Consider the following 25,035-nt stretch of genomic DNA (forward strand, 5'->3'; position numbering starts at 1 on the left):
TTACTGAAACAAGCAAGTTGGAATGAATGTGTAAAAAATTAGAAGAATGAGATTGGAATTGAATGCATTTTTGAGATGTTAAAGTTACCACCACTAGACAATTGTATTAGGAAAAGTTGATCTTGTTTGGTCAATCAGTGCATGCAAAAAGAATAATTTCAAAGATGATAACCCATTTTTGCTGTTTAAGTAGTTTTTATTCAAAGTGAACAATTTGGAATCTGATAAAAAACTCATTCCTCATAAGTCTTGGCTGATTTAATCAGCATCCCTCTTGCTTTCTGTTTATGATTTGGGATCTAACTTGGCTCTGGTAGTTTTGCTGCCATGAGAAGTTTAGATATGAGAACATTATATGAAAGTTAATTATCAAACTCCATTTAATCCACATCCATCCACCCTGTAAAACAGTAATCATTATTCAATTTTAAACAAATTCATATTATCCTTGACCTAATCTCATGTTAATTGTTATGGGTTTGGAGTTCACCTATATAAAACATATACTTAAAACTCTATTCACCTCATTTACTGTTTAATTTCTTATGTATTAAAATTTTCATGTGTAACATACGTGCATCTTGAAGAGTTGCTTGTCCTGGCATATTCTCCTGAAGCGATGCACCTCTCCTTTTCCTCTTTTGAGGTTCCCTTCCTTTCTTACTGTCCCTGCCACATTGATGACTGACAGTCACCATGATGGAGCATGATATTGGGCACATAGTCCAGATTGAAGGGATAAAATGGGGATAGGAGTATTTATGGTTTTGTTTGAGAAGGATGCTGTGAGGAGTTGCTAATGTTGAAGTCTGTGCCGGGGGTATAATGGATTTTGCAGTGCTTGAATTTGATTTGAGCTCAAATGAGAAGTTTCATTTGCAAGAGAAAATGTGGGTGGTTTGAATAAATGAACTTGATCAGACCAATGCTATAGTAGATTTCTTGAAGTGGAGCTGAGGTTGAATGTGGGGATTATTCAATCCTAGTACTTAAAGAGTCTTCAGAAGAGATAACTGCAGAATTCTTGTGGAAGTTTTACTGGGTCTTGTAGGGTTGAAGGATTCAAACATTTCTGAGGCTAGGTGTGAGAAAAATTGAAAGAATTACAAGGTTAAGTGGCAACGGAATGAGGCTGTGAAAGTGGGGAATGCTTTGGAATCACTTAAAAGTGGGTGGCCATGTGCAAATTTTGTCTGATGTGAGGTTTTCCATTACAGAGTTAGTTGAGATGGTGCAGTGGAAGGCTATGGTTTATAGATGATGGTGCAGTAAGGTTGGAGGACCGACTGTGGGCTGGAATGGGCCTGAGCTTATTTAAATTTATTGGAGTGCAAATTGTGTCTGATCTGAGGTTTTTTAGTACAGAGGTAGTTGAGATGGTGCAGTGGAAGGCTATGGCTTTTAGATGGTGGTGCAGTAAGGTTGGAGAACTGACTCTGGGCTGGAATGGGCCTGAGCTTATTTGAAATTTTTTGGGTTCAGGTCATTTATTAAGTTAGGATCAGAGAAGTCTACCTCTGTTCTGGTTCGACACAAATTAAGGAAAGGGAATGCTCAATTAATTAATTCTAGTAGTCGGGCCATACATAATGAGGTCTGGTTTTTACTTACATATCCTCAGAGAAATCCAGGAAAGTAACTTTGATTGCCGGCCAGCTTATGGGTGTCGAGAATGTTGCCTAGCTTGCAACTATGGTGGCCCATTCCTCCATTGAACAGAGACAGGGAGATGCAAGTAAGAATGGGAAAAACTGATGACGTCATCAAGGGGCTGGAGAGTTTAGCAGTCAACTGCTTAAGAAATTTCTTCTTCAGTAATGATGAGGAAGACTGTTGATGCTGGTATGCTAAAGGTTGAGGCAAGAAGCTGCTGGTGGAGTGTGTGTGTGTTGGGGGATGGGAGTTTCATTATGAGAGCCATGGGCAGAGATTGGCTGATCTTTATTCAGCAAAAAATGGTGATCATCATGAGAGCCATGGGCAATGCTTGGCTGTTCTTTGTACCTTGAGAGATGGTGATCACCATGACAGTCGTGGGTAGAGATAATTTATTCAGGTCATTCCCTCGGCTGCAACAACTGAGACAGCCAAGAAGATAGATAAACAGAAGCTACGGAAGTCGGAAACAGTGCGGAAGCTCAGATTGATCAGAGGGGATGGATTGATGCTCAATTAGGCACTCATAGATCTTTAGGAGGCTTTGATAGTCAGCTGCTTGAATGAGGGCCATGCAATTAGTTTTTGAGCTGCTTAATATTTTTGAAGGGCAAGACTTTATCCAGACTTGTGCATGAAAAAATGTCAAAGAGAAACAACAATGGGAATTTTACCCTTGTGGATGAAGTGGTTTGTGGGGTGAGGGTCGTGACTGTATCATATGTGGTTGCAGCTCAGACTCTTCAAATAATGACTCCATGTGTCAATGGACCCTGACAGTTGATTTGGAAGGGGTTCTATCTTTTGAGGAAGAGAACTCTTCAAAACCAGGTACTGATCAGGCTAAGAAAGAGCAAGAGCGCACTTTCAAAGGGGGATGGAATCTGATAATTTCCTGAGTAATCTAATGATTAGGGCAGTGAAGCTCAAACTGTGCTGGATGACTTGAGTCTTTGTTTGACAGATCTTACTGGGCAAGAAATTACGTTGGATTGTAAGAAATCTAAAATGAGAAATGGTCAAAGAGAATTAGATAACTTTAAGCTATTTATACAAATATTCGTTACTGGACGTATGTGAAGTACACACTATTTTATTTGAAAAAAATATCCTTATCCTTATTTTTGAAATTTGTTTTTACTAAAATATCCTTACATGGTTTGCCTCAAGTATAATACTATTTTTGACAGACACAGTAGACACTCCATTGGGTGGTAATCCAAAATCTGTAGGCTTTTGGGCTCATGTGGCAGAGAAGGTGTCTAACCGTCTCGATGGATGGAAAGGTGCTCTTTTTTCTTTAGGTTGTAGGGTAACTCTTATTTAGTCTTGTCTTCATAGTATTCTTATTTACTTTTGTCTGTTTTTAAAGTTCCTGATGAGGTGGCTAGGACCATAGAGAATCATGTGGGACTTTCAAAGTCTTGGGTAGGGGAGAAGAAAGATAATTTGGTTGGATGGGAGGTGGTGTGTAGGTCTGAAAAAGGGCGGTTTAGGTCTTGGGAACCTAAGAACAAGCTTTAATGAGTAAGTGATTATGGAAGTTTCTTTTAAAGGACAACTCACTTTGGCATAAAGCAATTAAAAATTAGTTCACATAGAAGGAACTGGATGGGATACTATTGTAGGCTTTAGATCTTCTTGTGAGAGTCCTGATGGATTTATATCTCAGCTTTATCCACATTTTATTCCCAATGCAAAATTTGAGGTGGCCAATTGGATGAGTATTCGTTTTGGAAAGACCCTTGGGTGGAGAATTCAGCCCTTTTCATGTCATTTCTTCGTTTGTATCGTCTTTCTTCATTACATAATGGTCCTACTTCTCCTTTTTGCTTTTAAATGGGGAGAATTTTCTCTGGATTTTCATTTCCATAGATCTTTGAATGATAGAGATGTGGAGGAGCTTGTGTCTTTGTTGTGTTTATTTGAGGGTTGATGTCCTTCCAATAGGGTGGATGTGAGGAAGTGGTTGCTGGAGTCTTCAGGAGAATTTTATTACAATTCTTTCTTTGAGCTCTTGGCCCGAGAGAATATGTCCTTTTTTTTTTTTCATATGATTTGGAAGGCCAAATTTCCCACTAAAATTGAGGAATTGTATGATAGAGCAATGACTGGTATTAGGACTGCAAGTGGATAGTCCAAAGGTATTCCAACTATTGTAGTTGTATATCAAGGATTTGTTTTAAACCCTTATTTTTTCGTTTTACCGATTGATAAACTCACTAGGAATATCCAAAACAAGATACCATGGTGTGTTTTGTTTCTAGATGATATTGGTTTTATTGATGAAAGTACGAATGGAGTAGAAACTTAGTTAGAATTATGGAGAGAGCCTTTGAAGTTTAGATTTTTGAGGATAAATAGAATAAGACAAAATATATGAAATATAATTTCAGCTACGGTAGCAGGAATACTAGAGAAAAGATTAAACTTGATGGTCAAGAAATTAATAGCACTAGTAGATTTTGATACCTTGGATACATTATGCAAGTGGAAGGATTAATTGAAGAGGATGCAATGCATAGAGTTAAGACAAGTTGGCTAAAATGGAGGAGAGCTGCAGGAGTGTTATGTGATCGTATAATCCCCTTAGAATTAAAAGGAAATTTCTATAAAACGGCTATAAGACTAGCCATGCTTTATGGACCAAAATGTTGGGCAACTAAGAGACAACATTTCCAAAAAGTAAAAGTTTCTGAAATGCAAAAGCAAAGGTGGGTAAGTCATATAATGTTAAAGGATAAATTAAGGAACAAACATATATGTGATAAGTTGGGCATAGCACTGGTTGAAGAAAAGATAAGGAGGGGCAGCTTGGATGGTTTGGGCATATGAAACATAGACTAAATATTGTATCAATGAGGAGGAGTGAGCTACTGTTATTGGTAGTAGAAGGGGTAGGGATAGACCTAAAATAACATGGAACGAGATAGTGAGGAAGGATGTAATAGACTCTTAAATTGGATGAGGAAAATACCCTTGATCGTGTCAATTGGTGGAACAAGACTCATGTAACAGGCCCCACCTAGTGGGACATAAGGCTTGGTTTGTTGTTGTACTCCTATATGACCGTAGTGTACCTAATGATATTTTGGTTGTTTACTATCATTAAACATTTTGATTTTCTCTTAGTAAAATAAACTTGCAACCTGCATAAAACAATATTTTCCTTGAAGTCTTGATAAAATTATGTGAGGGTAAAATGCATTGAAAATATTTGTCCGAAGGTTCAATTACTAAAAGTTCTACAATTCAAAACCATCAAAAATTAAAACTAACAAATTGAAAATTGCTAATTTAACTCCTACAATTATGACTGAATGTCACTTAACCAATATATATATATATACATATACATATCTTTAAAGAATTAGAAATTTGTAATGCAAGCCTAGTAGAGCACCTGTGAGGACGAGTGAGTTAGTTATTGTTTCTGCCATGAAAAGGGTAGGGGTAGACTTAAAATAACTTGGAATGAGGTAGTGAGGAAGGATTTAATAGCCCTTAATATAATAGAAGAGAATGCTCTCGATCAGGTGAATTAGTGCAAAAGGATTCTTGTAACCGACCCTACCTAGTGCGACTAAAGGCTTGTTGTTGTTGTTGTTGTTGTATCTTTAAAGAATTCAATATCACCATCCAAAGATATATATGTCACAGAACAACCTATTATATCTACAATCATCTTTTCAAAATGTCAAATATACAAATTTACAATTACCATTAATAGTGTACTGTATCTCACATAGCATCTATGCATAAGTTGAACTTGCTAATAATGTAGATGCTATTGTCACCAACGTACTCTGTTATAGAATGAAATTTCCTCGGGATTACGCAGTGAGTTTCTCACTTAGTTTGTCTTTATTTTTACTAATACAAAGATTTTTTTTAAAAAATTAAATGAAAAATATAGATATTTGAAACAACATTTTATTTAAAATTTCTATTTCTAATTTTTCTTTATTTGTATAATGAATATTATTTCATTAATTTATGAATTTAATACACATGATATTACAACTATTGCACCTCATACAAAACATGTGATTGATGTGTTTAATTTTTAATATATTAATTTTAACGCTTGCATATTATATCTATTGATCACTTCTATAGTTTCATAAGAGAATTCCATACTTTACTACTAATTTCCATCATTTTCTAAAATTGAAATTGAAATTGACATAAAAATTGAAATTTTTCTCTAAATTTTTGTACTTTTTAAGCCTCAAAATTTTACTTTAACATCAAAATTTGAGACCTTGGTTGCAAATTAAGAGGCTTTTAAGGCACTATATCAGGATGTATGTTCTCTATGTTTTGTAAGCTCAGAATCTACTTATCACCAATTCCATCATTGTTAATTTTCTTGGAGGGTTTGGATTAAACTATTTGGAGTATTGAAGAGAATTGGGTTGGTCCAGAGCTGGTGGAGGATTTGTTATCTATCTCATTTAAAGGTTTTGGATGGAGCAGAGATGGATGCTTTGTGGAGGTGCAGGTCTTTTGCTGTCTTGTGGGCTATTTAGTTGGAGAAGAATGCTCCTACTCTATGCTCAGGGATACAGTACATGGCATTGTTTGGGCTTTCACAGCTGGTTGTTTTGATGGGTTGTTTTATTCCGAGCTTTAGCTAATTGGATGTCAGTATAGTTTTAATGCTTTTTCTTTTTGGTTTTTTATCTCTTTTAAGGATGATATCTTGTGCTCCTTTATATTTTCTCTCTTCAATAAAATTTCTTCTTTTTCCATAAAAGAAATGGGCTTGTGGCTGTCTGATTTTGTAGGATATGGATTGAATCTTGATGGTGGCAAAATTAAGGTTAAGAATAACCAGACAGATCTAGCAAATTTGTAGTGCTTGATTAATTATGTCAGCAAGGAAATAGGGATTTTCTTGTTTATTTTGTGTGTGTGTGTGTTTGTTTATTTTTTTTTGGTGGGTAGGGTTGTTGTTGTTCTCATTGAAGATTTCTTGTCCTCTCTTATGTTGCAACCTCTTTCTTTTCTTTTTGAATACATTTTCTTTTGATTAAAAAATTATTTTATTTGTAAAATTAAATAATTTTAATATATTTATTCAATATTATTCGCGTGCAATTACACGCAACAAATATGACAGATGTGTCTAAGTACATTTGAGTTTAAAATATCATGTTAAGACTTAGATGATGATAATTAGGCTTTTTTAAAGCATCAATCCTTAATTACATGTCTTATACACATGCCTTTCAAGATACACTATTTATGGACCTATTAGTATGAGTATATTATATGTATGCATCTTTATATTAGATAACCTGAATTTCACTTGATATTTTTTCTCATGGAGGATTGATTTTAGGGGTGTACAAAAATAACCAAAAAACCAAGAACCGGACTGAAACCAAACCGTTTCACATTTTGTTCGGTATTTCAGTTTTGGTATTTAATTTTTTAAATTTCTGTTTTTGGTTTCAGTTTCTGTTTTAGAAATAAACTGAGCCAAAAAAATCAAAAACCTAAACACATATGTATCATTTAAATTTTATATATTAAATATTTTATTTTATCTTATTTTTACCATTTATTTTTCAGTTCCGTAAATATTTATATTTATTAATTAAAAATTATTACATTCTAATTTTATATATTAAGTAAACCTTCTGCTTTGAAATTACTATATTTCCGAATAGTGGTTTTAAATGCACTGTAGTGGAAACATTTCAATGGGTAAGGGGGTTTATGCAGTTGCAGGGGAGACCCAGGAAGATTTTCATCTTCCGATGTGGGAATGGGAGTTGGGGAGAGAGGAGAGTGCTACTGCACGCTGCATGCTTGGAGTTGGGACTAGGGAGGTGTTTGTCCACATCGGAAGCTCCAGAAAATATCAGCCCTTGGATTTCCTTTAAAACCCACTGCCTGGGAAGGGCTTCAATACTCCTCCATGCCTTGCTTGTGGGCTGGGCTTGCAACATGTGGGAAGTTTTCACACTGGGCTTGGGTGGTATATATGAGTAAAAATTTTGTGCCTTTGTTTTCGTTTGCCATCGAGGCTGTTAATTAAACACCAAATCGAACCAAACCAGATAACCCCATTAATCATTTTGGAAAAAACCGACAGTGTCAGTTTGTTGTTGGTTTGCAATTTTGATAAATCAATTTTTTTGGTTCGGTTTTTGGTTTAGCCTAAAACCAAACCGAAGGGGACCGGTTACAATCCTAATTGATTGATATGATTTTTTGGTTTATGCTATTTATTTTTCCTCTTAAAATTTAATTTAATGAAAAAATATAGGATAAAAATACTGACCTTCCTAAGGTTTGGCAAAAACCTCCCCCAAGGTTTCAAGAATTCTAGAGACCTCCCTCGAGGTTTTTAAAAAAAAAAAACACAAACCTCCCCTTGCATTTTGCAAAAAGATAAGTTTAATTTTTCAAAAATACATGGACTACACTAGATAATTGTAGATTATATTCAAAGTTCAAGTAATATAAGATATAAATGATATGATGAAATTAAAAAATATTCTTCTAGAAATGGGCTCATGTTAGACCTTGCGAGTGGTGACATATGCTAGGCGTGGCTTTCTTGGCAAATTGAGAAATTGAAAGAGGAATGTTGGAAGAGATGAACATCAAGGGAGGGTTGCTAGGAGTTGTTGCACTATGCACTCTCCTTGTGACTGGGCCACTTAGTCATTCTCTTGAAACATATTACAGTGTAACAACATCAAATAGTTTTAGATTCTTAATGCTACCTATATTTTTTATCTTTTTTTTTCTCATAAATTTTGGTTAAGAGTAAAATAGGTAGATTTTTTTTATATATTATTATTTCAAAATGTCAAGTGGGCCAATCACATGAATAGCATAGGATGGGAGTGCATGGAGCAGCTACTCCTAGCATTCTTCATATCAAGAAGTAAAAATGAAGAGAATTGAGGGAACAAAAATAGAGATTGAGCTTCCATCTAACTTTAAGCCATGTGTATTATGTCATTATCTTATGTTTTTGTATCCAAGACAATTGCAAGAGCGTATGGGCAGTCTTGGATAGGATGATGTTCACGTTGGATGTGACTTAGAAGGAACTAATGTGAGTATAGATTCAATTATGGAGATGTCTTGGGATGTACTTTTGAGTGTTTGCTTTGATGTGGCGATGGATTGAGTAAGATGGTGGCATTCTCGATTAAGGGAAGTGTGGTTCTTGAAACCCACAGATAGTTCCTCATGCTAGAATGGGAATAATATTGAAAGATGATATTTTTTAGGGAACAAAAGTGTCCTACCAACCTTGATGTCCCTTCAAGCACTAAGTGAGCAACTCAGGGAGCGCTTGTAGGCAGGCTTTTGACATCTAGGGGGTGTCTTGAGCTTCTTTGCGAGGCCACAAACCCCATGGTTGTACGTTACTCTGGATGCATAGGTTGGAGCATGCATTTGTGTTGGCCCTCAGGTTTACCCAGGTGATGCCATCATATACCCCATTGGACTGGGGAGGAATATTGAACCTCCGTGTGTCTGTCTTGAGTAGAGTATGAGGTCACTTCCCCTGGATTCAGTCTATCGGTGTTTAGTTGCTAGTACATTTACATAAGGATTGTGTTGCAGGGATGACTAACCCTCGATGCTTGTGGAATGTGGATACAACACCCTTCCTGTTCGAGTCATGGTTTATCTACAATCATCTTAGTTGAGTCAAGGGCTGTCATGTCATGAGACTTGACTGCTGAACAGATCCAGGAGCATTTTATGTATCTGTATAAGTACGACTAGATGGGACTTGGTGTGGCATAACTTGGTTGCTTTTAGGTAGGTCGAGGCAAAGGTGATTCTTTTGGGCCTTGGGATTCTACTGCTTGCTGACAATTGGTATCAGAGTGGTTCTTTCCTTTGAGAGTTGAAATCAGAGTAATATTGTTGCCTTCAACTCTCTGATTGGAATTCAACCTGCAAGGGTGGGCTCAGTGTTAAGGGATGACAAAGGATGAAAGAGGTTTTGAGTTTGATTTCCCTCTAGGTCTCCCTTACTTGCTTGAAGGCTGGCCTTTGCTGGTGAGGTTAGTTCCCTCTTAGGTTTTGGCATGGAGGTATGGGTCCAAGGGGCTCCGGCCACCCCAAGTTTCCAAGGGTATAAAAAAAAAAAAAAAAAAACTGTTTGATTGGAATTCAAGATGTGATATTGAGTGGGTGAAGATCAATCTAGCCTTGGGTATCTAGTCACTCTCACCCCTCTTGTTATTGTATGCGTTGCATGGATTGGCTAAGGTTGGCCTTTGGTATTTGAATATGATACTATTTGATACTTAAATAATTTAAATATATTTACTGAAAATTTTTTTCTTGAAGTAGCACAAAAAAAATTACTTATAGTTATTTATGTATATAAAATGATTAATTTAAATAATTAATACTATATGTAATCGTATTATACAACATTGTAGTTGGAATAACTGATCTTATACAAGATGGATTAAGAAAATTTTTGTGTATTAGGTGATTGAGCGGAAACAAACTAGCCATATGCTTTCTTTTTTGCCCATTTTTGTACGAGTCACTACTCTGAGGACCTTCGATCACCCTCATCGAGGGCAGGATGGAAATCATTGAGTTGAGCTATGGTCTTATCATCAAGGTGGTTTAAGATTACCACTGTATAGGATAATTGTGGTGGAACCAAATAGAATAATTCTAATAACCTCACCTACATTACCCTTAATCTTATCTTAGATCATTATCCTATGCCTAACATACCCTAAGGCGGGGTTGATTTCTATTGACAATTCCTAAAACACATCGGGGGAAGTTTGACGTTTCGAATAAATGCGTTTACTCCTGTATTGTTTGAGGAGGAGATTCAGCTGTGAAAATGAAATTGGTTTTCGTTTTGTCTTGTATTGAGCTTTCCTCTTTACCAATAGTTTGCACATAAGCTTCAGTACCATTATTTTATTTATGGTTAGAATCATTGTTTAATTAATGGTTAGAGTTAATTGGTTTTGTTTGATATGGCAATTTAGTAAATATTTGTTTCCAGGTCCGAGGATCTCATGTTGGAACGTATCTCCCCAGCTCTGGAGTTTGGCATCATACTCAGCGGTTTCTTAAGAAAGGTGGCTCAAATCCAAACACTGTTCATCACTTGGATTTTGATGCTCCAACACGAGAACATGCTCAACTACTTCCCGATGACAAGGTGATGTTGTACATCACTGTTCATAAATTCCATTTTCTTGTGTGAATTTTGTGTCGCAATATTCATGTGTGAACTCAGATATGATTTATTTGGAATAGTTAGTTTCTGAAATTAATATGGTTGATGCATTTCCCATCGAGGAATTTGAATATGAGTTATTGGTTGGTTCCCTGAAATCCAAATGTTATAGATCTGCATTTTGTGCTTTTGACTAATCAAGAATCACTCTAAAAGTTCCAATTTATCAGCAGACAAACTGGTTTGGTTTCTTATTTTCTTATTGCTACCCTAGTTCTGTGACTCATGCATGTTTTACCTTTATCACTTCGGGTTCCAAAATTTCAGGGAAAAAAGTCTAGAGGCGCTAATAGACTTTCTTTGGTCCAATGGTTGGTGCAGGCTATCTTATGTTTCACTCTCAATTTGGGCAATGTCATTTTTGCTGCAAATCATTATAATTATAGTTGGGTACAGTTTTTCAGCTTAACTATAACAGAAAAGGGTTAAAATTATCAGGAAAATAGAACTCTTTAATGTCATGATGAAACTGAAATATGTCTAGCCAATATCTTGGAAAATAACACCCCATCTTTAAGAAAAAGGATGTTACTATTCGTCATTTTGAAGAAGTTTTGAGTCGATGTTCAAGCTTCTGATGCCTTTTCACCAAATTTGGGTTACTGAATAAGTTCATTTGCTGGATATTCTTCACTGCAACACCAAATGCAGTCAGAGTGGGATGTGTAATTTATCAAATCTTTAATCAGATTTACATACTGATCATTGAATAGATGAACATGTTTTGATATTGTGCATGTTGGACTTTGTGGCAGAATATTGTATTTCTGACACCTGTGTTTCTTAGAAAATATTTATATTTTAATGTAAAAGTTGCTGTTACTTTTTCACCTCGACAGAAACAAGATGAATCTCTTCTGGAAGATGTGTGGACTTTATTAAGGGCTGGAAGGTTGGATGAGGCATGTGACCTCTGCCGATCTGCTGGTCAGGTATGCCATAATTTTTGTGTTTCTTGTGTGCCTCTCTATATAATTTGTGTGCTTATACATCATTTTGGTATAAATCTCTGTCTGGAAGCCATGGAGAGCTGCAACGTTATGTCCATTTGGAGGATTGGATCACTTACCATCCATAGAAGCCCTGGTGAAAAATGGAAAGAATAGAACTCTGCGAGCCATTGAACTGGAAAGTGGTATTGGCCACCAATATCGTCTTTGGAAATGGGCTTCCTACTGTGCATCTGAGGTAGATGTGATCAAATTGAGAACTTTTGTGCTTGTTGTACTCAATTTCATGTGCATCATACTTTTTCCCACTTTCATCATCTTTCTATTTTTTTTTCTTTTTAATTGGGAATTTTTTTGGTGGCCTTGGCTTCTTTAATAATGCTACATTCCAAAGTTTTTTCTTTTTATTAGTTTTTATAAATTGAACTTCATGTTTTCTTTTTTGTTCATGTTATGGATAAATTTCCTTTATTTCTTATAAAGAGGCTTCTAGTGTGTAGGGGTTCCAAATACTCATAGCTCATATCTTAACAAATTCATGTGTTTCAACTCTCCAATCCATCTTTTCAGTACGCCAGAGTGTGATAGGCTGATAGAATTAATGGGTATTATTGGTTCTGTGAACTAATAAAGTTTCTCTATTCTTGTTTTGAAGAAAATTGCAGAGCAGGATGGGGGGAAGTATGAAACAGCGGTCTATGCTGCCCAATGCAGTAATTTAAGACGCATGCTTCCAATTTGTACGGACTGGGAGGTATGTTTTGCCCCTTGCTAATGTACAAACCTAAAGATTACCTTCTAACTTTTCATTAGGTATCATAGAGAACAGAAATAATGAGTGGCCAAACCATTGTGGCTGATTTGTTCCATCGACAAAATGGTCTGTCTGTGGTCGGTGCTGGATTTTTAGTAGTTTCTTAACAGCTGCCAGTGATGGTGCCCAAAATGATGTGGGTCATTAATCATGTGAAGTTTTGAACCATTGAATCATTGAATTGTTTCTGGTTAATATTGCATGGCATGCAACACCATCATGAACCAAGTTTCACTCCATGGCATGCCAAATTCAGATGATCATTCTTTCCTTTGGGTTTACTTTAATTCAGATATGCCTACCGAAATGTTTGTGAGGTATGATGGCCTGAATGTTCAATCAATAGCTGGCTAGGTATTTATTTTAGCCTTGGCCTTGTATGTTTGTTGCACTGTCAAGATAATGCAGCCATAGGTTCTGGGAAACCAAATTGGTGAACATTAACAATGAATTTTGGAACTAACATTCAGTTGAGGTACTTTGCAAATTGCATAGGTGCACCGCGCAGGTAAGTAGTGAACAGAAATTGCATCCTTAGTTAACTAACATAGAATGTTTGGCTGATAAGCACCCAACATATAAGGATTTTATTAACAGCCAAAATTGAAAAAAAATGAAAATGCTAATGATAAGCAGTCTCTTAAGGTATGATTCCAGCAACAAAAAAAATTGTAAAACCACTGCAAGCTAAAAAGAATCAGTGGAGTTGAAATGTTGAATGATGAGCTTGGGATGGACCTGGGAACTCAAAATGGAGGTTGATGTTTGGAACATGGTTTTAAATCGCGGTAGCGGGTAGCGTAACGTAATTGTAACGGGAAGCGGGAGTAGCGGATGTTACATAACCGGAAGCGGGTGTAACGACTGTGAATTTTTTTGAAGCACACACAACCTTGTGCATATTAGCGTACTTGCATGTTTTAAGCTTTTAGCCCTTCTTAGAAAGAGTTTTAGTCTATTTTGGATCCTTTAGTTCGAGTAACTAAGTTATTTGGTGAGGGCAACAAGTTTACATTTGTTTTAAACCACCATTGATAGAAAAATTACATGTGTGTGCGTATTTATACTTCTCATTGTTCTTATGTGTGCTAAATTAATTGAAAAAACAAAATACATTATACACTCCATAAATCTGTTAGACACAAAGCATACAAATAATACAAATATAAAATAGCTAGAAAAGAAAGAAGGTTGAAGCTGAAAAATATAGAAAATAAATATCACATTACTAATATTATCAAAATAAAATATTTTCCTGACAAATTAGTATTTTCAAATTGTTAATTAATGCATCTATTGTGAATATTTAAAGAAATAGTAAATTTTGTATCATTGTCATCCTCTTTGTAATCTTTTCCCCCTCTTTCCACTTGGTATATTGAAAATGATATATGAAAGAGAGGGAAAAAGTGAGAAGAAAAAGTAAAAAATAAAATAATTTTTTGGTGTAACAGTCCTGTAGCGATTACATAACGGCTGTAGCGGCCTTTACATGACGGTCGCGGTTCGTAATGGATGCTACGACCGTGATTTTTCTTCCCACCGATTTCGTGGTGTGTAAACGGTATCGGTAACCCAAAAAACTGTTGCGTAACGGCGTTACGTAACGGTCGCGACCTTTATTTAAAACCATGGTTTGGAAGATTATCATTCTAAGATCAAGCTATGCATCTAGATTAATTGAAGGATGCTCAGAAATACTCCACTAGCTATAGAAACCTGGGACAGCCTTAGCCAGCAGTAGAAATAAGAGCTAAGATTTAAAGGAGGATGGTGAAAAATAGTAGAAAGGTTTGTGGTGGGCAATATTTCATAATTGAAGATAGAATCAAGTGGGAACTGAGAAGTTGAAGATCGGAAAAGAGAACGGAGACAGAATAGAATGAGAGGAGGAAGGAGTATAATAGAACTGTAGCTAACTCCCAGCTCAGTTCTGGCTCACAAGTTACCTGCTAAGTGACTTGGATATCCCACATATCATAGGCTATGAACCTGGACAAACTCTTCATAAAATGACTTTATAAAGGAATAACAGATGCTGTAATCAAGTGGTCCTAATTTAAGACAAATAAATAAACTTAAGCTGCATCATTATTATTATTATTATTATTATTTTTTGGTAAGAACAATTTGAAAGAGGCTACAATTAGTAAGGCCTTAAAAGGACCAATCTGGTATTAGAACCTTGAATACCAACTCCCCCATATACAACTAATCTAGTTTATCAAGTTGTTTACATTAAGCGTTTACCTTGATCAATGTACTGGATTCTTTTGTTCCTTCAAATTTGGTGATGAGAGAGTTTGGGATGGGGATTCTTTAGGTCTCTGTGCTACTAAATCCTTTTTCTTTCATATCATAAACTTCGTCCACCAATAACTTTTCCAATCATTTTCCTTTCAATCACATCATTTGGAAGGCTAAGGTACCTTATGGGTTTCAGATGTTCATGTGGACTGTCTAATGATAGGCTTAAAACAAATGACTTGTTACAACACAGAAGACCTGACAAGGCCCTTAGCCCTGGTATGTGCTCCATGTGCCGTAAATCCAATGAAACAAAAAACACTCTTCCTTCATTGTTAGGTGGAAAGCTTTCTTTGGAATGCTCTCTTCTCGTCTCAGTGAAGCTTGGGTGGCTCCTCTAGGTCATAGGGGATTTCTTTTGACAGATATTGGGGTTTTGGCAAAGGCCTTATGAAAATGTACTGTTTTTTCTACCTTGTGGACCCTTTTGATCAAGAGGAATTCATGAATTTTGAAAGATCACACAACTTACCTTGGTTGGTGTGGGATAGAATTGTGTTTCTTGCCTCTTTTTGGGCTCATTCGTTTGGATTTTTCTATGGGTTGCCACACTTCCAAAGAGTTTGGAGGGCTGCTCTTTTTTAATTGATTACGCATCTTTTGTTCTTTTTTTTTGGACAGCATCTTATTCTCCTTAGTACATTGTTTTTCTGTTAATATGTTTTTTGTTGGAAATGAGGGTCTTAGAAATCAATTTGGTTCTATGCTTGAGAGATCGACTATAGAAGCTCTGTATCTTTTGAGAAGATCAATGGAGAAGAGGGATTTGCATATGGTTTTTAACTTTTTATTGACTTAGAGAATGCCTATGATAGAGTACCTAAGGAAGTTCTCTAATGGGTTTTAAGAAAAAAGGGAGTATTTAGTAGGTGTATTAATGTCATTAAGGATATATACAATAGAGTAATGACTACGAGTAGGATCATAGGTCTTTGGGTGGAGAATCTAGGGAGTTTTCAACCACAATCGGTGTACATAAAGCATCTGCTTTGAGCTGTTATTTTTTTGCCCTAGTGGTGGATGGAATATCCAATTTAAGGTTCCATGGTGTATGTTGTTTGTAGATGATATTGTCTTGATTGGTGAAATTGGGGGTGGGGTATGATCTAAGTTAAAATTTTGGAGAGAAGCTTTGGAGTTTAGATGCTTTAGAATAAGTGGTAATAAGATATAACGTATTAAATGTAATTTCAATCATGGTAAGGGGAATATTGGAGAACAAATTAAACTTGATGGTCAAGAGAGTAATAGTGCTAGTTTTTGGATAGCTTGGATATATTATACAAGTTGAAGGAGAAATTGAAGAAGATGTAATGCATAAAGTTAAAAAAGGTTGGGTAAAACATAGAAGTGCTTTGAACGTGTTGTGTGATAGAATAACCTTAAAATTAAAAGAAAAGTTTTATTGGACGACTATAGGACTAACTATGCTCTGTTGATCAAATGTTGGCAACTAAGAAATGAAATATTCGAAAAGTAAAAGCTGCCAAAATGACAATTTTTAGGTGGATGAATGGTACAGCGTTACAAGATAAATATGGGATGAATATACTTGTGGTTAGGCATAGCACCTAAAAGATAAGATAGGGGAGATATGCGAGGGGTGGCTTATATGGTTTGTGCATTTGTGATATTGGCCAAATAGCACGCTAGTGAGGAGCGAGCGTATTAATTAGTAGAGAAGGGGTAAGGGTAGACCTAGAATAACTTGGAATGAGATAGTAAAGATTTAATAGCCCTTAAATTGTCGCTTGTTGGAGGAAATTGCCCACAATCATGTAATAGTAAGTATTCATGTACTCGAGTCCACCTAGTGGGACTTAAAACTCGGTTTATTGTTTGTTTGTTTGTTGTTGTTAGGCACTCTCTTAAATCACAAGTTATCATGCTTTTTTTTTCTTCAAGTGGAAAAATTCATTTAAAGGCATAGTGGTGTGAGAACAAGTAAAATGAAGAAAACATCATGTATTTGATAGAATGTCCAAAAATCTAAGGTATTGTGTGTGCCTAAAAAATATTGTCCATTAAATCAAATGGATATTACTTGTCAAAAGAGATTATTTAATTTCTTTAGAAGTTCTTTTTCCCTCCTTCATCAAATAGCCCACCCAAAAAATGATGAGGGGGATCAAGGCTACGATTTTTTTTACCCTTTGTAGTTTTTTTGTGTATTTGTAGGTAAATAGTGATGTTTGAATCTTACTCAAATGCAAGGTGGAATGAGCCCTTGCTACTGGGCCATCACTTATGAATTATCCTCCTGTATGGCTATCTATGCCTCTCCAAGCCCAAAATTCTTCCTCAACAGATCTATCTGGCATCTGCTACTCAAGGGAAGCCGTCCAGATGTGAGTCCAAATACCCCAAACTTCTAGACCAAGAACAATTCAGTAAAATGTTGTTCACTGATCCAGCTGCATTTTTTGAGAAGAAACATGTTCTCAATAAAATTTCACCCCATTTTTGGAGGTTGTCATTTGTCAAGACCCTGCTCCATGTTCCTTCCCAAGGAAAGAAAGCCACTTTATTTGGGGGCTTGGAGGCTGGAGCACTGTCTTCCAAATAGCTTTCCAGGGAAAATTAGCCCATTCCTTGGCAAGGTTCCATCTGTTAAGGTCTTTGTAATTGGAATTTACCAATAAAGCAATCATTGTTACTGAACTTCCACTTGGATAATTGTTTGCTTTCAAAGTCAACAATCCTTAGATAGAAATTGGGTTTTCCATCAAGAGAACAAATAGAGAACTGGAAATTAGGTTTTCAAATATTCATCCCCATATAATGGTCGTGCCAAAAGAGAATATTGCTAGCATTTGCCACCTAGAAACAAATCAAATCAAAGAAGCCAGCCAAATCCCAACTCTTTATGGTTCACTTCTTTCCTTATATATCAATGTATTGTGTTCGTAGTTGTATTTAGCAACAATATTTCTCTATAATTGTTCATTTTCAGTCATGGACCTCCATAGCATTTGCAAAGGAGGGTTGTATTAAACAAGGCAAGAGATTGGGGATGGTGCTTTTTAATCAAATGATGTTTAGTACCACATCCCTACTGCCCCATAGGGACATGTAATAAACTGAGAGAATGGGCAGGGTAGTTTTTATAGGAGTAACTCTTCTTCCCTTAGAAACATAGTCTTTTTTCCAGCCAGAAAATCAAATTGCACCACGATTAGAGCTCAGATACTACACTTGTCCTTTCTGCTCAAAATGGGAGTTCAAAGTAATTGAGGGAATAGCCCCCACTTTGTCCATAGAAGGCCATAAATTATGCCCTGTTAATAGCTGTTAATCTAGGCTGTATATACTTTCATAAATAGGAGAGGAGATTTAGCTTACCATGTATAGCTTCCTAAAATACTCTGTAAATTATCTGGCTTACCATATATAGCTTCCTAAGATCACTCTGTGTAATTAGCATGTACAAATTTAAGTTTCCTTGTATAACTGGCAGTCTTGCCTATATAACTCGAAAGAGAGGACAATTTGAACCATTCTGTTATGGTATCAGAGCTATTCTCTGAGAAATCTCAGTCCTAGTTTTCTCTGTCATAGCCTCAATACTTACGGAGAAGTCAGATAATGTTTGTGTCAGTTTCACTGGCAAAAATTATGCTGCTTGGGAGTTTCAATTGGAGACCTTTCTCAAGGGTAAAGAGCTGTGGGGACATATAGATGGCAGCAGCAAAGGGGAATCTACTGCGGAAATGTCTGTGGCCAACAAGGCAGCTTGGGATGCCAAAGATAATCAAATCATGTCCTGGATTCTTGGTTCTATGGAGCCACATCTGATTCTTTCTTTGCGTCCTCATAGGTCTGCAAAGGCTATGTGGAATTATCTCAAGCAAGTCTATTACCAAGACAACAATGCTAGGCGCTTCCAGCTTGAGTTGGCCATTGCTTACTATACTCAAGGGGATCTATCAGTTTAAGACTACTACTCTGGTTTTCTGATTTTGTGGACTGATTATTCCGACCTTGTTACAGCTACGGTCTCTGCAAAAGGATTGGAGGCAGGATTGGCGACAGTACAACACGTACACAAAATCAGCCAAAGAGACCAATTTCTAATGAAATTGAGGCCTGGCTTTGAATCTATTCGTGCCTCTCTGGTAATTAGAGATCCTGTTCCGACTTTGGAGGCCTGTTTTGGAGAACTCTTGCGTGAGGAACAACACCTCAGTACTCAGAATATTATGGAGCAGTCTCGTGTTGCTTCTAATACTGTCTCAGTTGCCTATGCTGCTCATGGCAAGGGGAAGGGTCGTGACATGAGCACCACTCAGTGCTATAGTTGCAGGAAATATGGCCATATTGCCCCTAACTGTCCTAGGAAATTTTTTAATTACTGCTAACAGCCAGGGCACATTATTAAGGACTGTACTGTTTGTCCTTCACGCTCCAACAAGGCCTATCATGTTGTTGTTACTGGTGACTTACAGACAGCTATAAGATGCCCTGCAACCCCATCTCTTGGTTGGATTAGTTTGCTTTTCCCCAACTTAACTTCCAGTCCCAGAAACTTCATAAAAAAGTAGAATGCTTCCAGGTTAAGAATCTGATTAACCATTTCATAAAAAAAGATAATTGTGGTTATCCACAAATAGTGGATGATAAACCACGTTTTCTCTACAGTTTTTTATTTACCTGGAGCCCATTGAGAAGTCCTCTCTCTTAAAAAGCACTATGCTGAGAACTTCCATTACCTAAATAAATATTGGTGGGGTCAAAAGGTTCTCTATCAAGTGCCTCTAGGGGGTCAGAAGTAACTGTAAGGGAAATCACTTATGAAAGTGAAGAAAGTTGGAGTAGAATTGCAAAATCTAACTAGCCCTCATTTAATAATGGTGTTTTATACCACATTCCTACTACCTCAAAGGGACATGTAATGAACGGAGAGAGAGAGGGGAGGGCACCTTTTATAGGAGTGACTCTTCTTCCCTTAGAAACATAGGCTTTTTCCAAGCCAGCAAATGAAATTCCACCATGGTTAGAGCGCAGGTACATTGTTCTTTTTGCTCAAAAGGGGAGTTCTAAGTAATTGAGGGAATAGCCCCCACTTTGCATCCAAAATCCCAGCTATAAGATGCCCTTTGACCCCATCTCTTAGCAGAATTGGCTCACTTTCCCCAAATAAACTTCCAGCCCTGGAAAATTCATAACAAAGAAGAATGCTTCCAGGTTAAGAATCTGATTAACCATTTCACAATAGAAGATAATTGTATTATCCACAAACAGTGGATGGGAAACCACATTTTCTCAACTGTTTTCTACCTATATTGAGCCTATTGAGATGTCCTCTCTCTAAAAAAGCACTATGCTGAGAACTTCCATTACCTAAAATAAATATTAGTGGGGTCAAAAGGTTCCCTGTCAAATGCCTCTAGGGGAATGGAAGTAACTGGAATGGCAATCACTAGTAAGAATGGAGAAAGTTGGAGAAGAATTGCAAAATCTAATCCATTTATTGCCCACATCACTAAAACCCATCCTTTCCTGTGTACAGATGAGGATTTCCCACCCAGCATGTTTAAAAGTTTCTTCATATCAAGCTTGCACACAACTCCCTTTCTCCCTTCTTTAAGCTAAGCATCTACTATCTTAGAGGTAACCAGAGTTGCATCCATGATTTATCATTTGTGAACAAAAGCTTCTTGAGATGGTCCAAAAATTTGCTGAACCACATTTTTAGATCTTGCAGCAAATCTTGGAGCCTGGTGGTTAGCTTGTAGTACTTCCCCCAAGATTAATAGGCTGAAGGTTCTTGAAATTAGTAGCTTGCCCGCCTTTTTTTCTTGAATCAAGAATTCAAAGGTGTTCAATCATTCCATCTGGAAATAACTTCCAGTTTGCACATTTTCTATAAGGCCTTCTGGAAACGGGATTGTAAACTGCTTATATTCAATGTTGCCAATCACAAAAAAGGGTCGCTTTAGAACTTTGAATGAATTGTGCAGTAATCCATAATGGCATCCCATAAGAATAAAAATTTTGAATTTGGCATCATGGATGGATGTGTGTAAATGAAAGTGCCAACATTGGTATTGTCTTTATTTTAGCATTATGTGGGCAAGGATTTGACAGAGTGAACATTTCAACATTGAAAACTTCAGGCAAAACAATACATGGGCAATGCCAGGACATTTACCAGTATGCATTTGACACCTTATCCTCTTCTTCCTATATACACACACATAAGGGAGGGGTTCATGTGCACTGTATGTATAAAAAGTAAAAGAACCTGAGTACATGTTTTACATTGACCATTGTATGTATCATAAAATAAAACTGTGTGGCCAACCGTCTGAGAGAAGTAACTTGTGTACTGGATGCATAAAATTCAAAAAACTGGACTACACATTCTATATTGACTATTATATGTGTATTATAATTAAAACTGTGCGGCCAGCCAGTGGTCTCCAAATGTGTTCTATGACGACTGTGTGATAATTGTGTGGCTAGAATAATTACTTATATTGTTGTTTAATACTCTAGACATGCAGGTTTCAGAGTTCTTTTTGACCTGGAAGTCATTCCAGTCTCTACATGGGGTGATGTTTGCAATTGTTTAACTAATTTCTTCTCCTAATCATGAAGGATTCCCTGTGCTTGTTGGGAAGACACCTTCAAAATTTGCATACAAAAAACAAGGACTTGAGTTCTATTGTCACTGAAAAGAAAAAAAAAGTATGGAGAGTTTATGCATCTTCATACATTGTAGTCCTTCCGTGTGACTGGATCCCCTGATCCCTTAGCTTTTTTTTTTTTTTTGTGGGGGAGTGTCACTTTTTGCCAGAGGCTAATTTGTCCATATAAATCCCCTTGGCAATTTGCCTAGCAGAGTTGTATTGAATTCCACGAGTCATGAACCCTCAATCCCCAACTTTAATACGGGGAAAATTTATTCGACCCCGTCAATCTGTATTGGAACTCATTCTTTCTCACGTCCACTCATCAACACATCCCTCTTCCCCACCTCCCCCTCCCCCACCCCCAACCACTACCACCAATAAAATAAGATAAACAAACAGAAAAAGGAAAATACAAAAAAATTTCAAGCTTATTGTTACTGCCATCTATGAAATGCTAAGGCTGAAAATTTCTTGATTGGGATTTTCTGAGCATTTGATCCCATACTTTTTGATCCTTTAATTGAGGCCTAGCTGGATCAAATCTTGAGGCTTTCTAGTGGCATGATTTCAGTTTTCAACTATTTTTCGGATTTAGTATTTTAGCACTTTCCCCCCCTACTTTTTCTTGCTATTAAAATGATGAAGCTTATCTTTTATACTTGATGCCAGTTCCTCTCCACTCCCCTCCTTATTTCTTCTCTTTTGTGCAGTCGGCATGTTGGGCAATGGCCAAGTCATGGCTTGATGTTCAGGTGGATTTGGAATTAGCTCGGCTTCAACCGGGGAGATTGGATCAGTTTAAAAGTTATGAAGATGATATTGATAGAAGCCCTGGACAAGGAGATCATGCTGCTTTACAGCCTACAGTCGGACCAGAAAATTGGCCTCTCCAAGTTCTAAACCAACAACCACGTAATCTTGCTGCTCTACTTCAGAAACTGCACTCTGGGTAGATTCATTGCTGGTTTCACAAACTCTGTTTTCATTTCTGTGTGGTTTTCAATGCATAATATCTTCTTATCCTGCATGTTCAGTGACACGGTACATGAAGCTGTTACTCGAGGATGCAAGGAGCAGCAACGGCAAATTGAGGCAAGTTATCTTGGGAAAACTATTTAGTTATGTAGGTATGTACTTTTGCTCAATGCTGAATGTCTCCCTCTGAAAAGCTGTTTTATGAATGCCTTGGACTTCTGTCAAGGACTACCCACAATCTGTACAACCCTCATGTTTTATTGGGGTTTGAAATAATGGTATGTGTTTTCTTTTACTTATGTTCGGTATACTAAATTTGTTGTTTTGAATCTCCCTCAGAGTTGGTCTGTTCTTCCTGGGTCCTGTTCAGATTTCCCATTTCATGGGAATTAAAACAAAGAAAATGAAACAGGACAGTTGTGTTATTTTACAATAATTCAAAATGATTTGGATGCCCTTCGTTTTGTGTTGCATGAAAAAGAAAATAATAATTACGAGATGATCTTTCGCAATAAATCAAAATAACAATTGAACAGTAGGCTTTTCATTTTATGCTACAGAAAATATTATGGCTCATATATCCCTTCCAGTATTTGAGATGACTTCATGGCCCTTATTTATGAATTGTGATCATATAACAAAATCATAAATGGTGGGCATGACTTGAGAAATCATTCCAGCTCTTAGTTTGCTTTAATTTGGAGTGGGAGTTTTGTTGGATGTCTTATACATTGGGATGCGATTCTCTGAAACTCATTTTTTATCATTTGCCCGTAAACCAAAGATACTGTAAATGAATTGTGCCTGTCATTTATTATGTTAGGCTATGAGGATGTTAAGGTGGATAAGTGGTATAACATTAAAAGATAAACTAATGAATGAGCATATACACAATAATTTAGGCATAGCAGCAGTCGAAGACAAGATAAGGGAGGGGTGACTTTAATGGTTTGGGCATTTGAAATGCAGGCCTAGCACAACACATGTGATGAGTGAGTTTGTTATTGTTTCTGGCATGAAAAATGGTAGGAGTAGGCCTAAAATAACTTGGAATGAGATAGTGAAGAAGGATTTAATAGCACATAATCTGATAGAGGAAAATGCTCTTGATCGGGTGAATTGGAGAAAACAAATTCATGTAGCCGACCCACCTAGTGGGACTTAAGGCTTGTTGTTGTTGTTGTTGTTATTGCTGTAGGTTATGAGGGTGTTCTTTATAAAATAATTTTTGCAATGACAGAAAAGAAGAGATTTTGCTCACCTCCCCAATATAGATGTGTTCTCATGTCCTAGCCCTGGTTATGAAAATTAGAATTGGGAACTGACATTATCCTTACCAGGCACTCTTCCAAATTTGGGGTTTTCGTAAAAAAAAAAAAAACAGTTAATTCATTACAGCTTTTTGCACACACTGCAGTTGTTTCCAGTTTAGCAGTCTCAAGGCATTCTTCTGTCTTTATGATATTTGTGCTGGTAATGCATGCAAGATGTTATGGTTAAATTCTGATTTTTTTTTTTTTTACTTCTGTCCAATTATATTAGTTTTTGGCAATGATTTCTATGTTAGGTATCCGCATTTTATATTGTTTCATTTATGCATGCTAAATTTTATCTGTGACAACTGCATGTATGTGTAACTCAAGTATATGTATTGTTATAAACCTAAAAGATCTAATTTATTTGTCAAGATAATATGGGAATAGTATTAGGGTTAACTTAGAAGCCTTAGTTATTTGCTTCTTTGTTTCTTTCCTCCAAGGATTGTATTACGTTCTCAGCTTTAATAATATTTCTTCTTTTAATCTAAGAAGAAAGGCAGAAGATGAGGGGAGAAGGGTTCATCATGATTCATGAGTATACACCAACCAGCTCAATCATCCAGTCACACCCTCAGGTTGCTGCCACTCAACACTTACCCTCAAGCTTTGGGGTACATAAATGTCAGCCAACCATAGTTACCTGGAAGGTGGTGCGTTTGGGTCTTGGTATGGCCATACGGATAATGGAACAACTATGTGGTTCATGGGGGTAGGCTTAGTCAGTACACCATTTTGGGTTGTGGTCATTTGAACATCTTACTTGGGTCTTTTGGCTGGTACAATATGCTGGAATGTGGTAAGTGTTGAATTATTTTCTAGGATGGAATATAGAATATAAAACATCCCTATTAGGGGGTAAATTCCTCGGACACTCAAACATCTCTCTCTCTCTCTCTCTCTCTCTCTCTGTTTGGAACCATCCACTGCTGCAGATTTGCTGCAACAGGAAGCCTGAGTCTCATCCAGCAGCAGGAAGCCCTCTTCTCTCATTGTTGCGGGCTTCGCAGCCCTCTTCTCTAACCGTCATGGACTTTACAGCATCCGTTTTATGGCAGTGATTTCATTTCTACCATCTCTCAGACTGTTCTTCTATTCAATGTTCAAGCACAGCTCAAAC

The 25,035-nt window shown here is 36.8% G+C and overlaps 1 protein-coding gene across 1 annotated transcript in view; it reads left to right on the forward strand.

The window, feature by feature from the left end:
* Positions 1–25,035, forward strand: part of LOC131163606 (nuclear pore complex protein NUP107) — a 54,787-nt gene that overhangs the window by 13,219 nt on the left and 16,533 nt on the right. Inside the window, exons 7-12 of the mRNA XM_058120207.1 lie at positions 10,682–10,840; positions 11,758–11,850; positions 11,939–12,106; positions 12,524–12,622; positions 22,335–22,573; positions 22,659–22,716. Of these exons, the coding sequence (XP_057976190.1) occupies positions 10,682–10,840; positions 11,758–11,850; positions 11,939–12,106; positions 12,524–12,622; positions 22,335–22,573; positions 22,659–22,716 (816 nt within the window). The remainder of the gene's footprint in view (positions 1–10,681; positions 10,841–11,757; positions 11,851–11,938; positions 12,107–12,523; positions 12,623–22,334; positions 22,574–22,658; positions 22,717–25,035) is intronic.

Source organism: Malania oleifera, chromosome 9 (genome assembly GCF_029873635.1).
Source record: "Malania oleifera isolate guangnan ecotype guangnan chromosome 9, ASM2987363v1, whole genome shotgun sequence".
In the NCBI taxonomy this organism is placed as follows: domain Eukaryota; kingdom Viridiplantae; phylum Streptophyta; class Magnoliopsida; order Santalales; family Ximeniaceae; genus Malania; species Malania oleifera.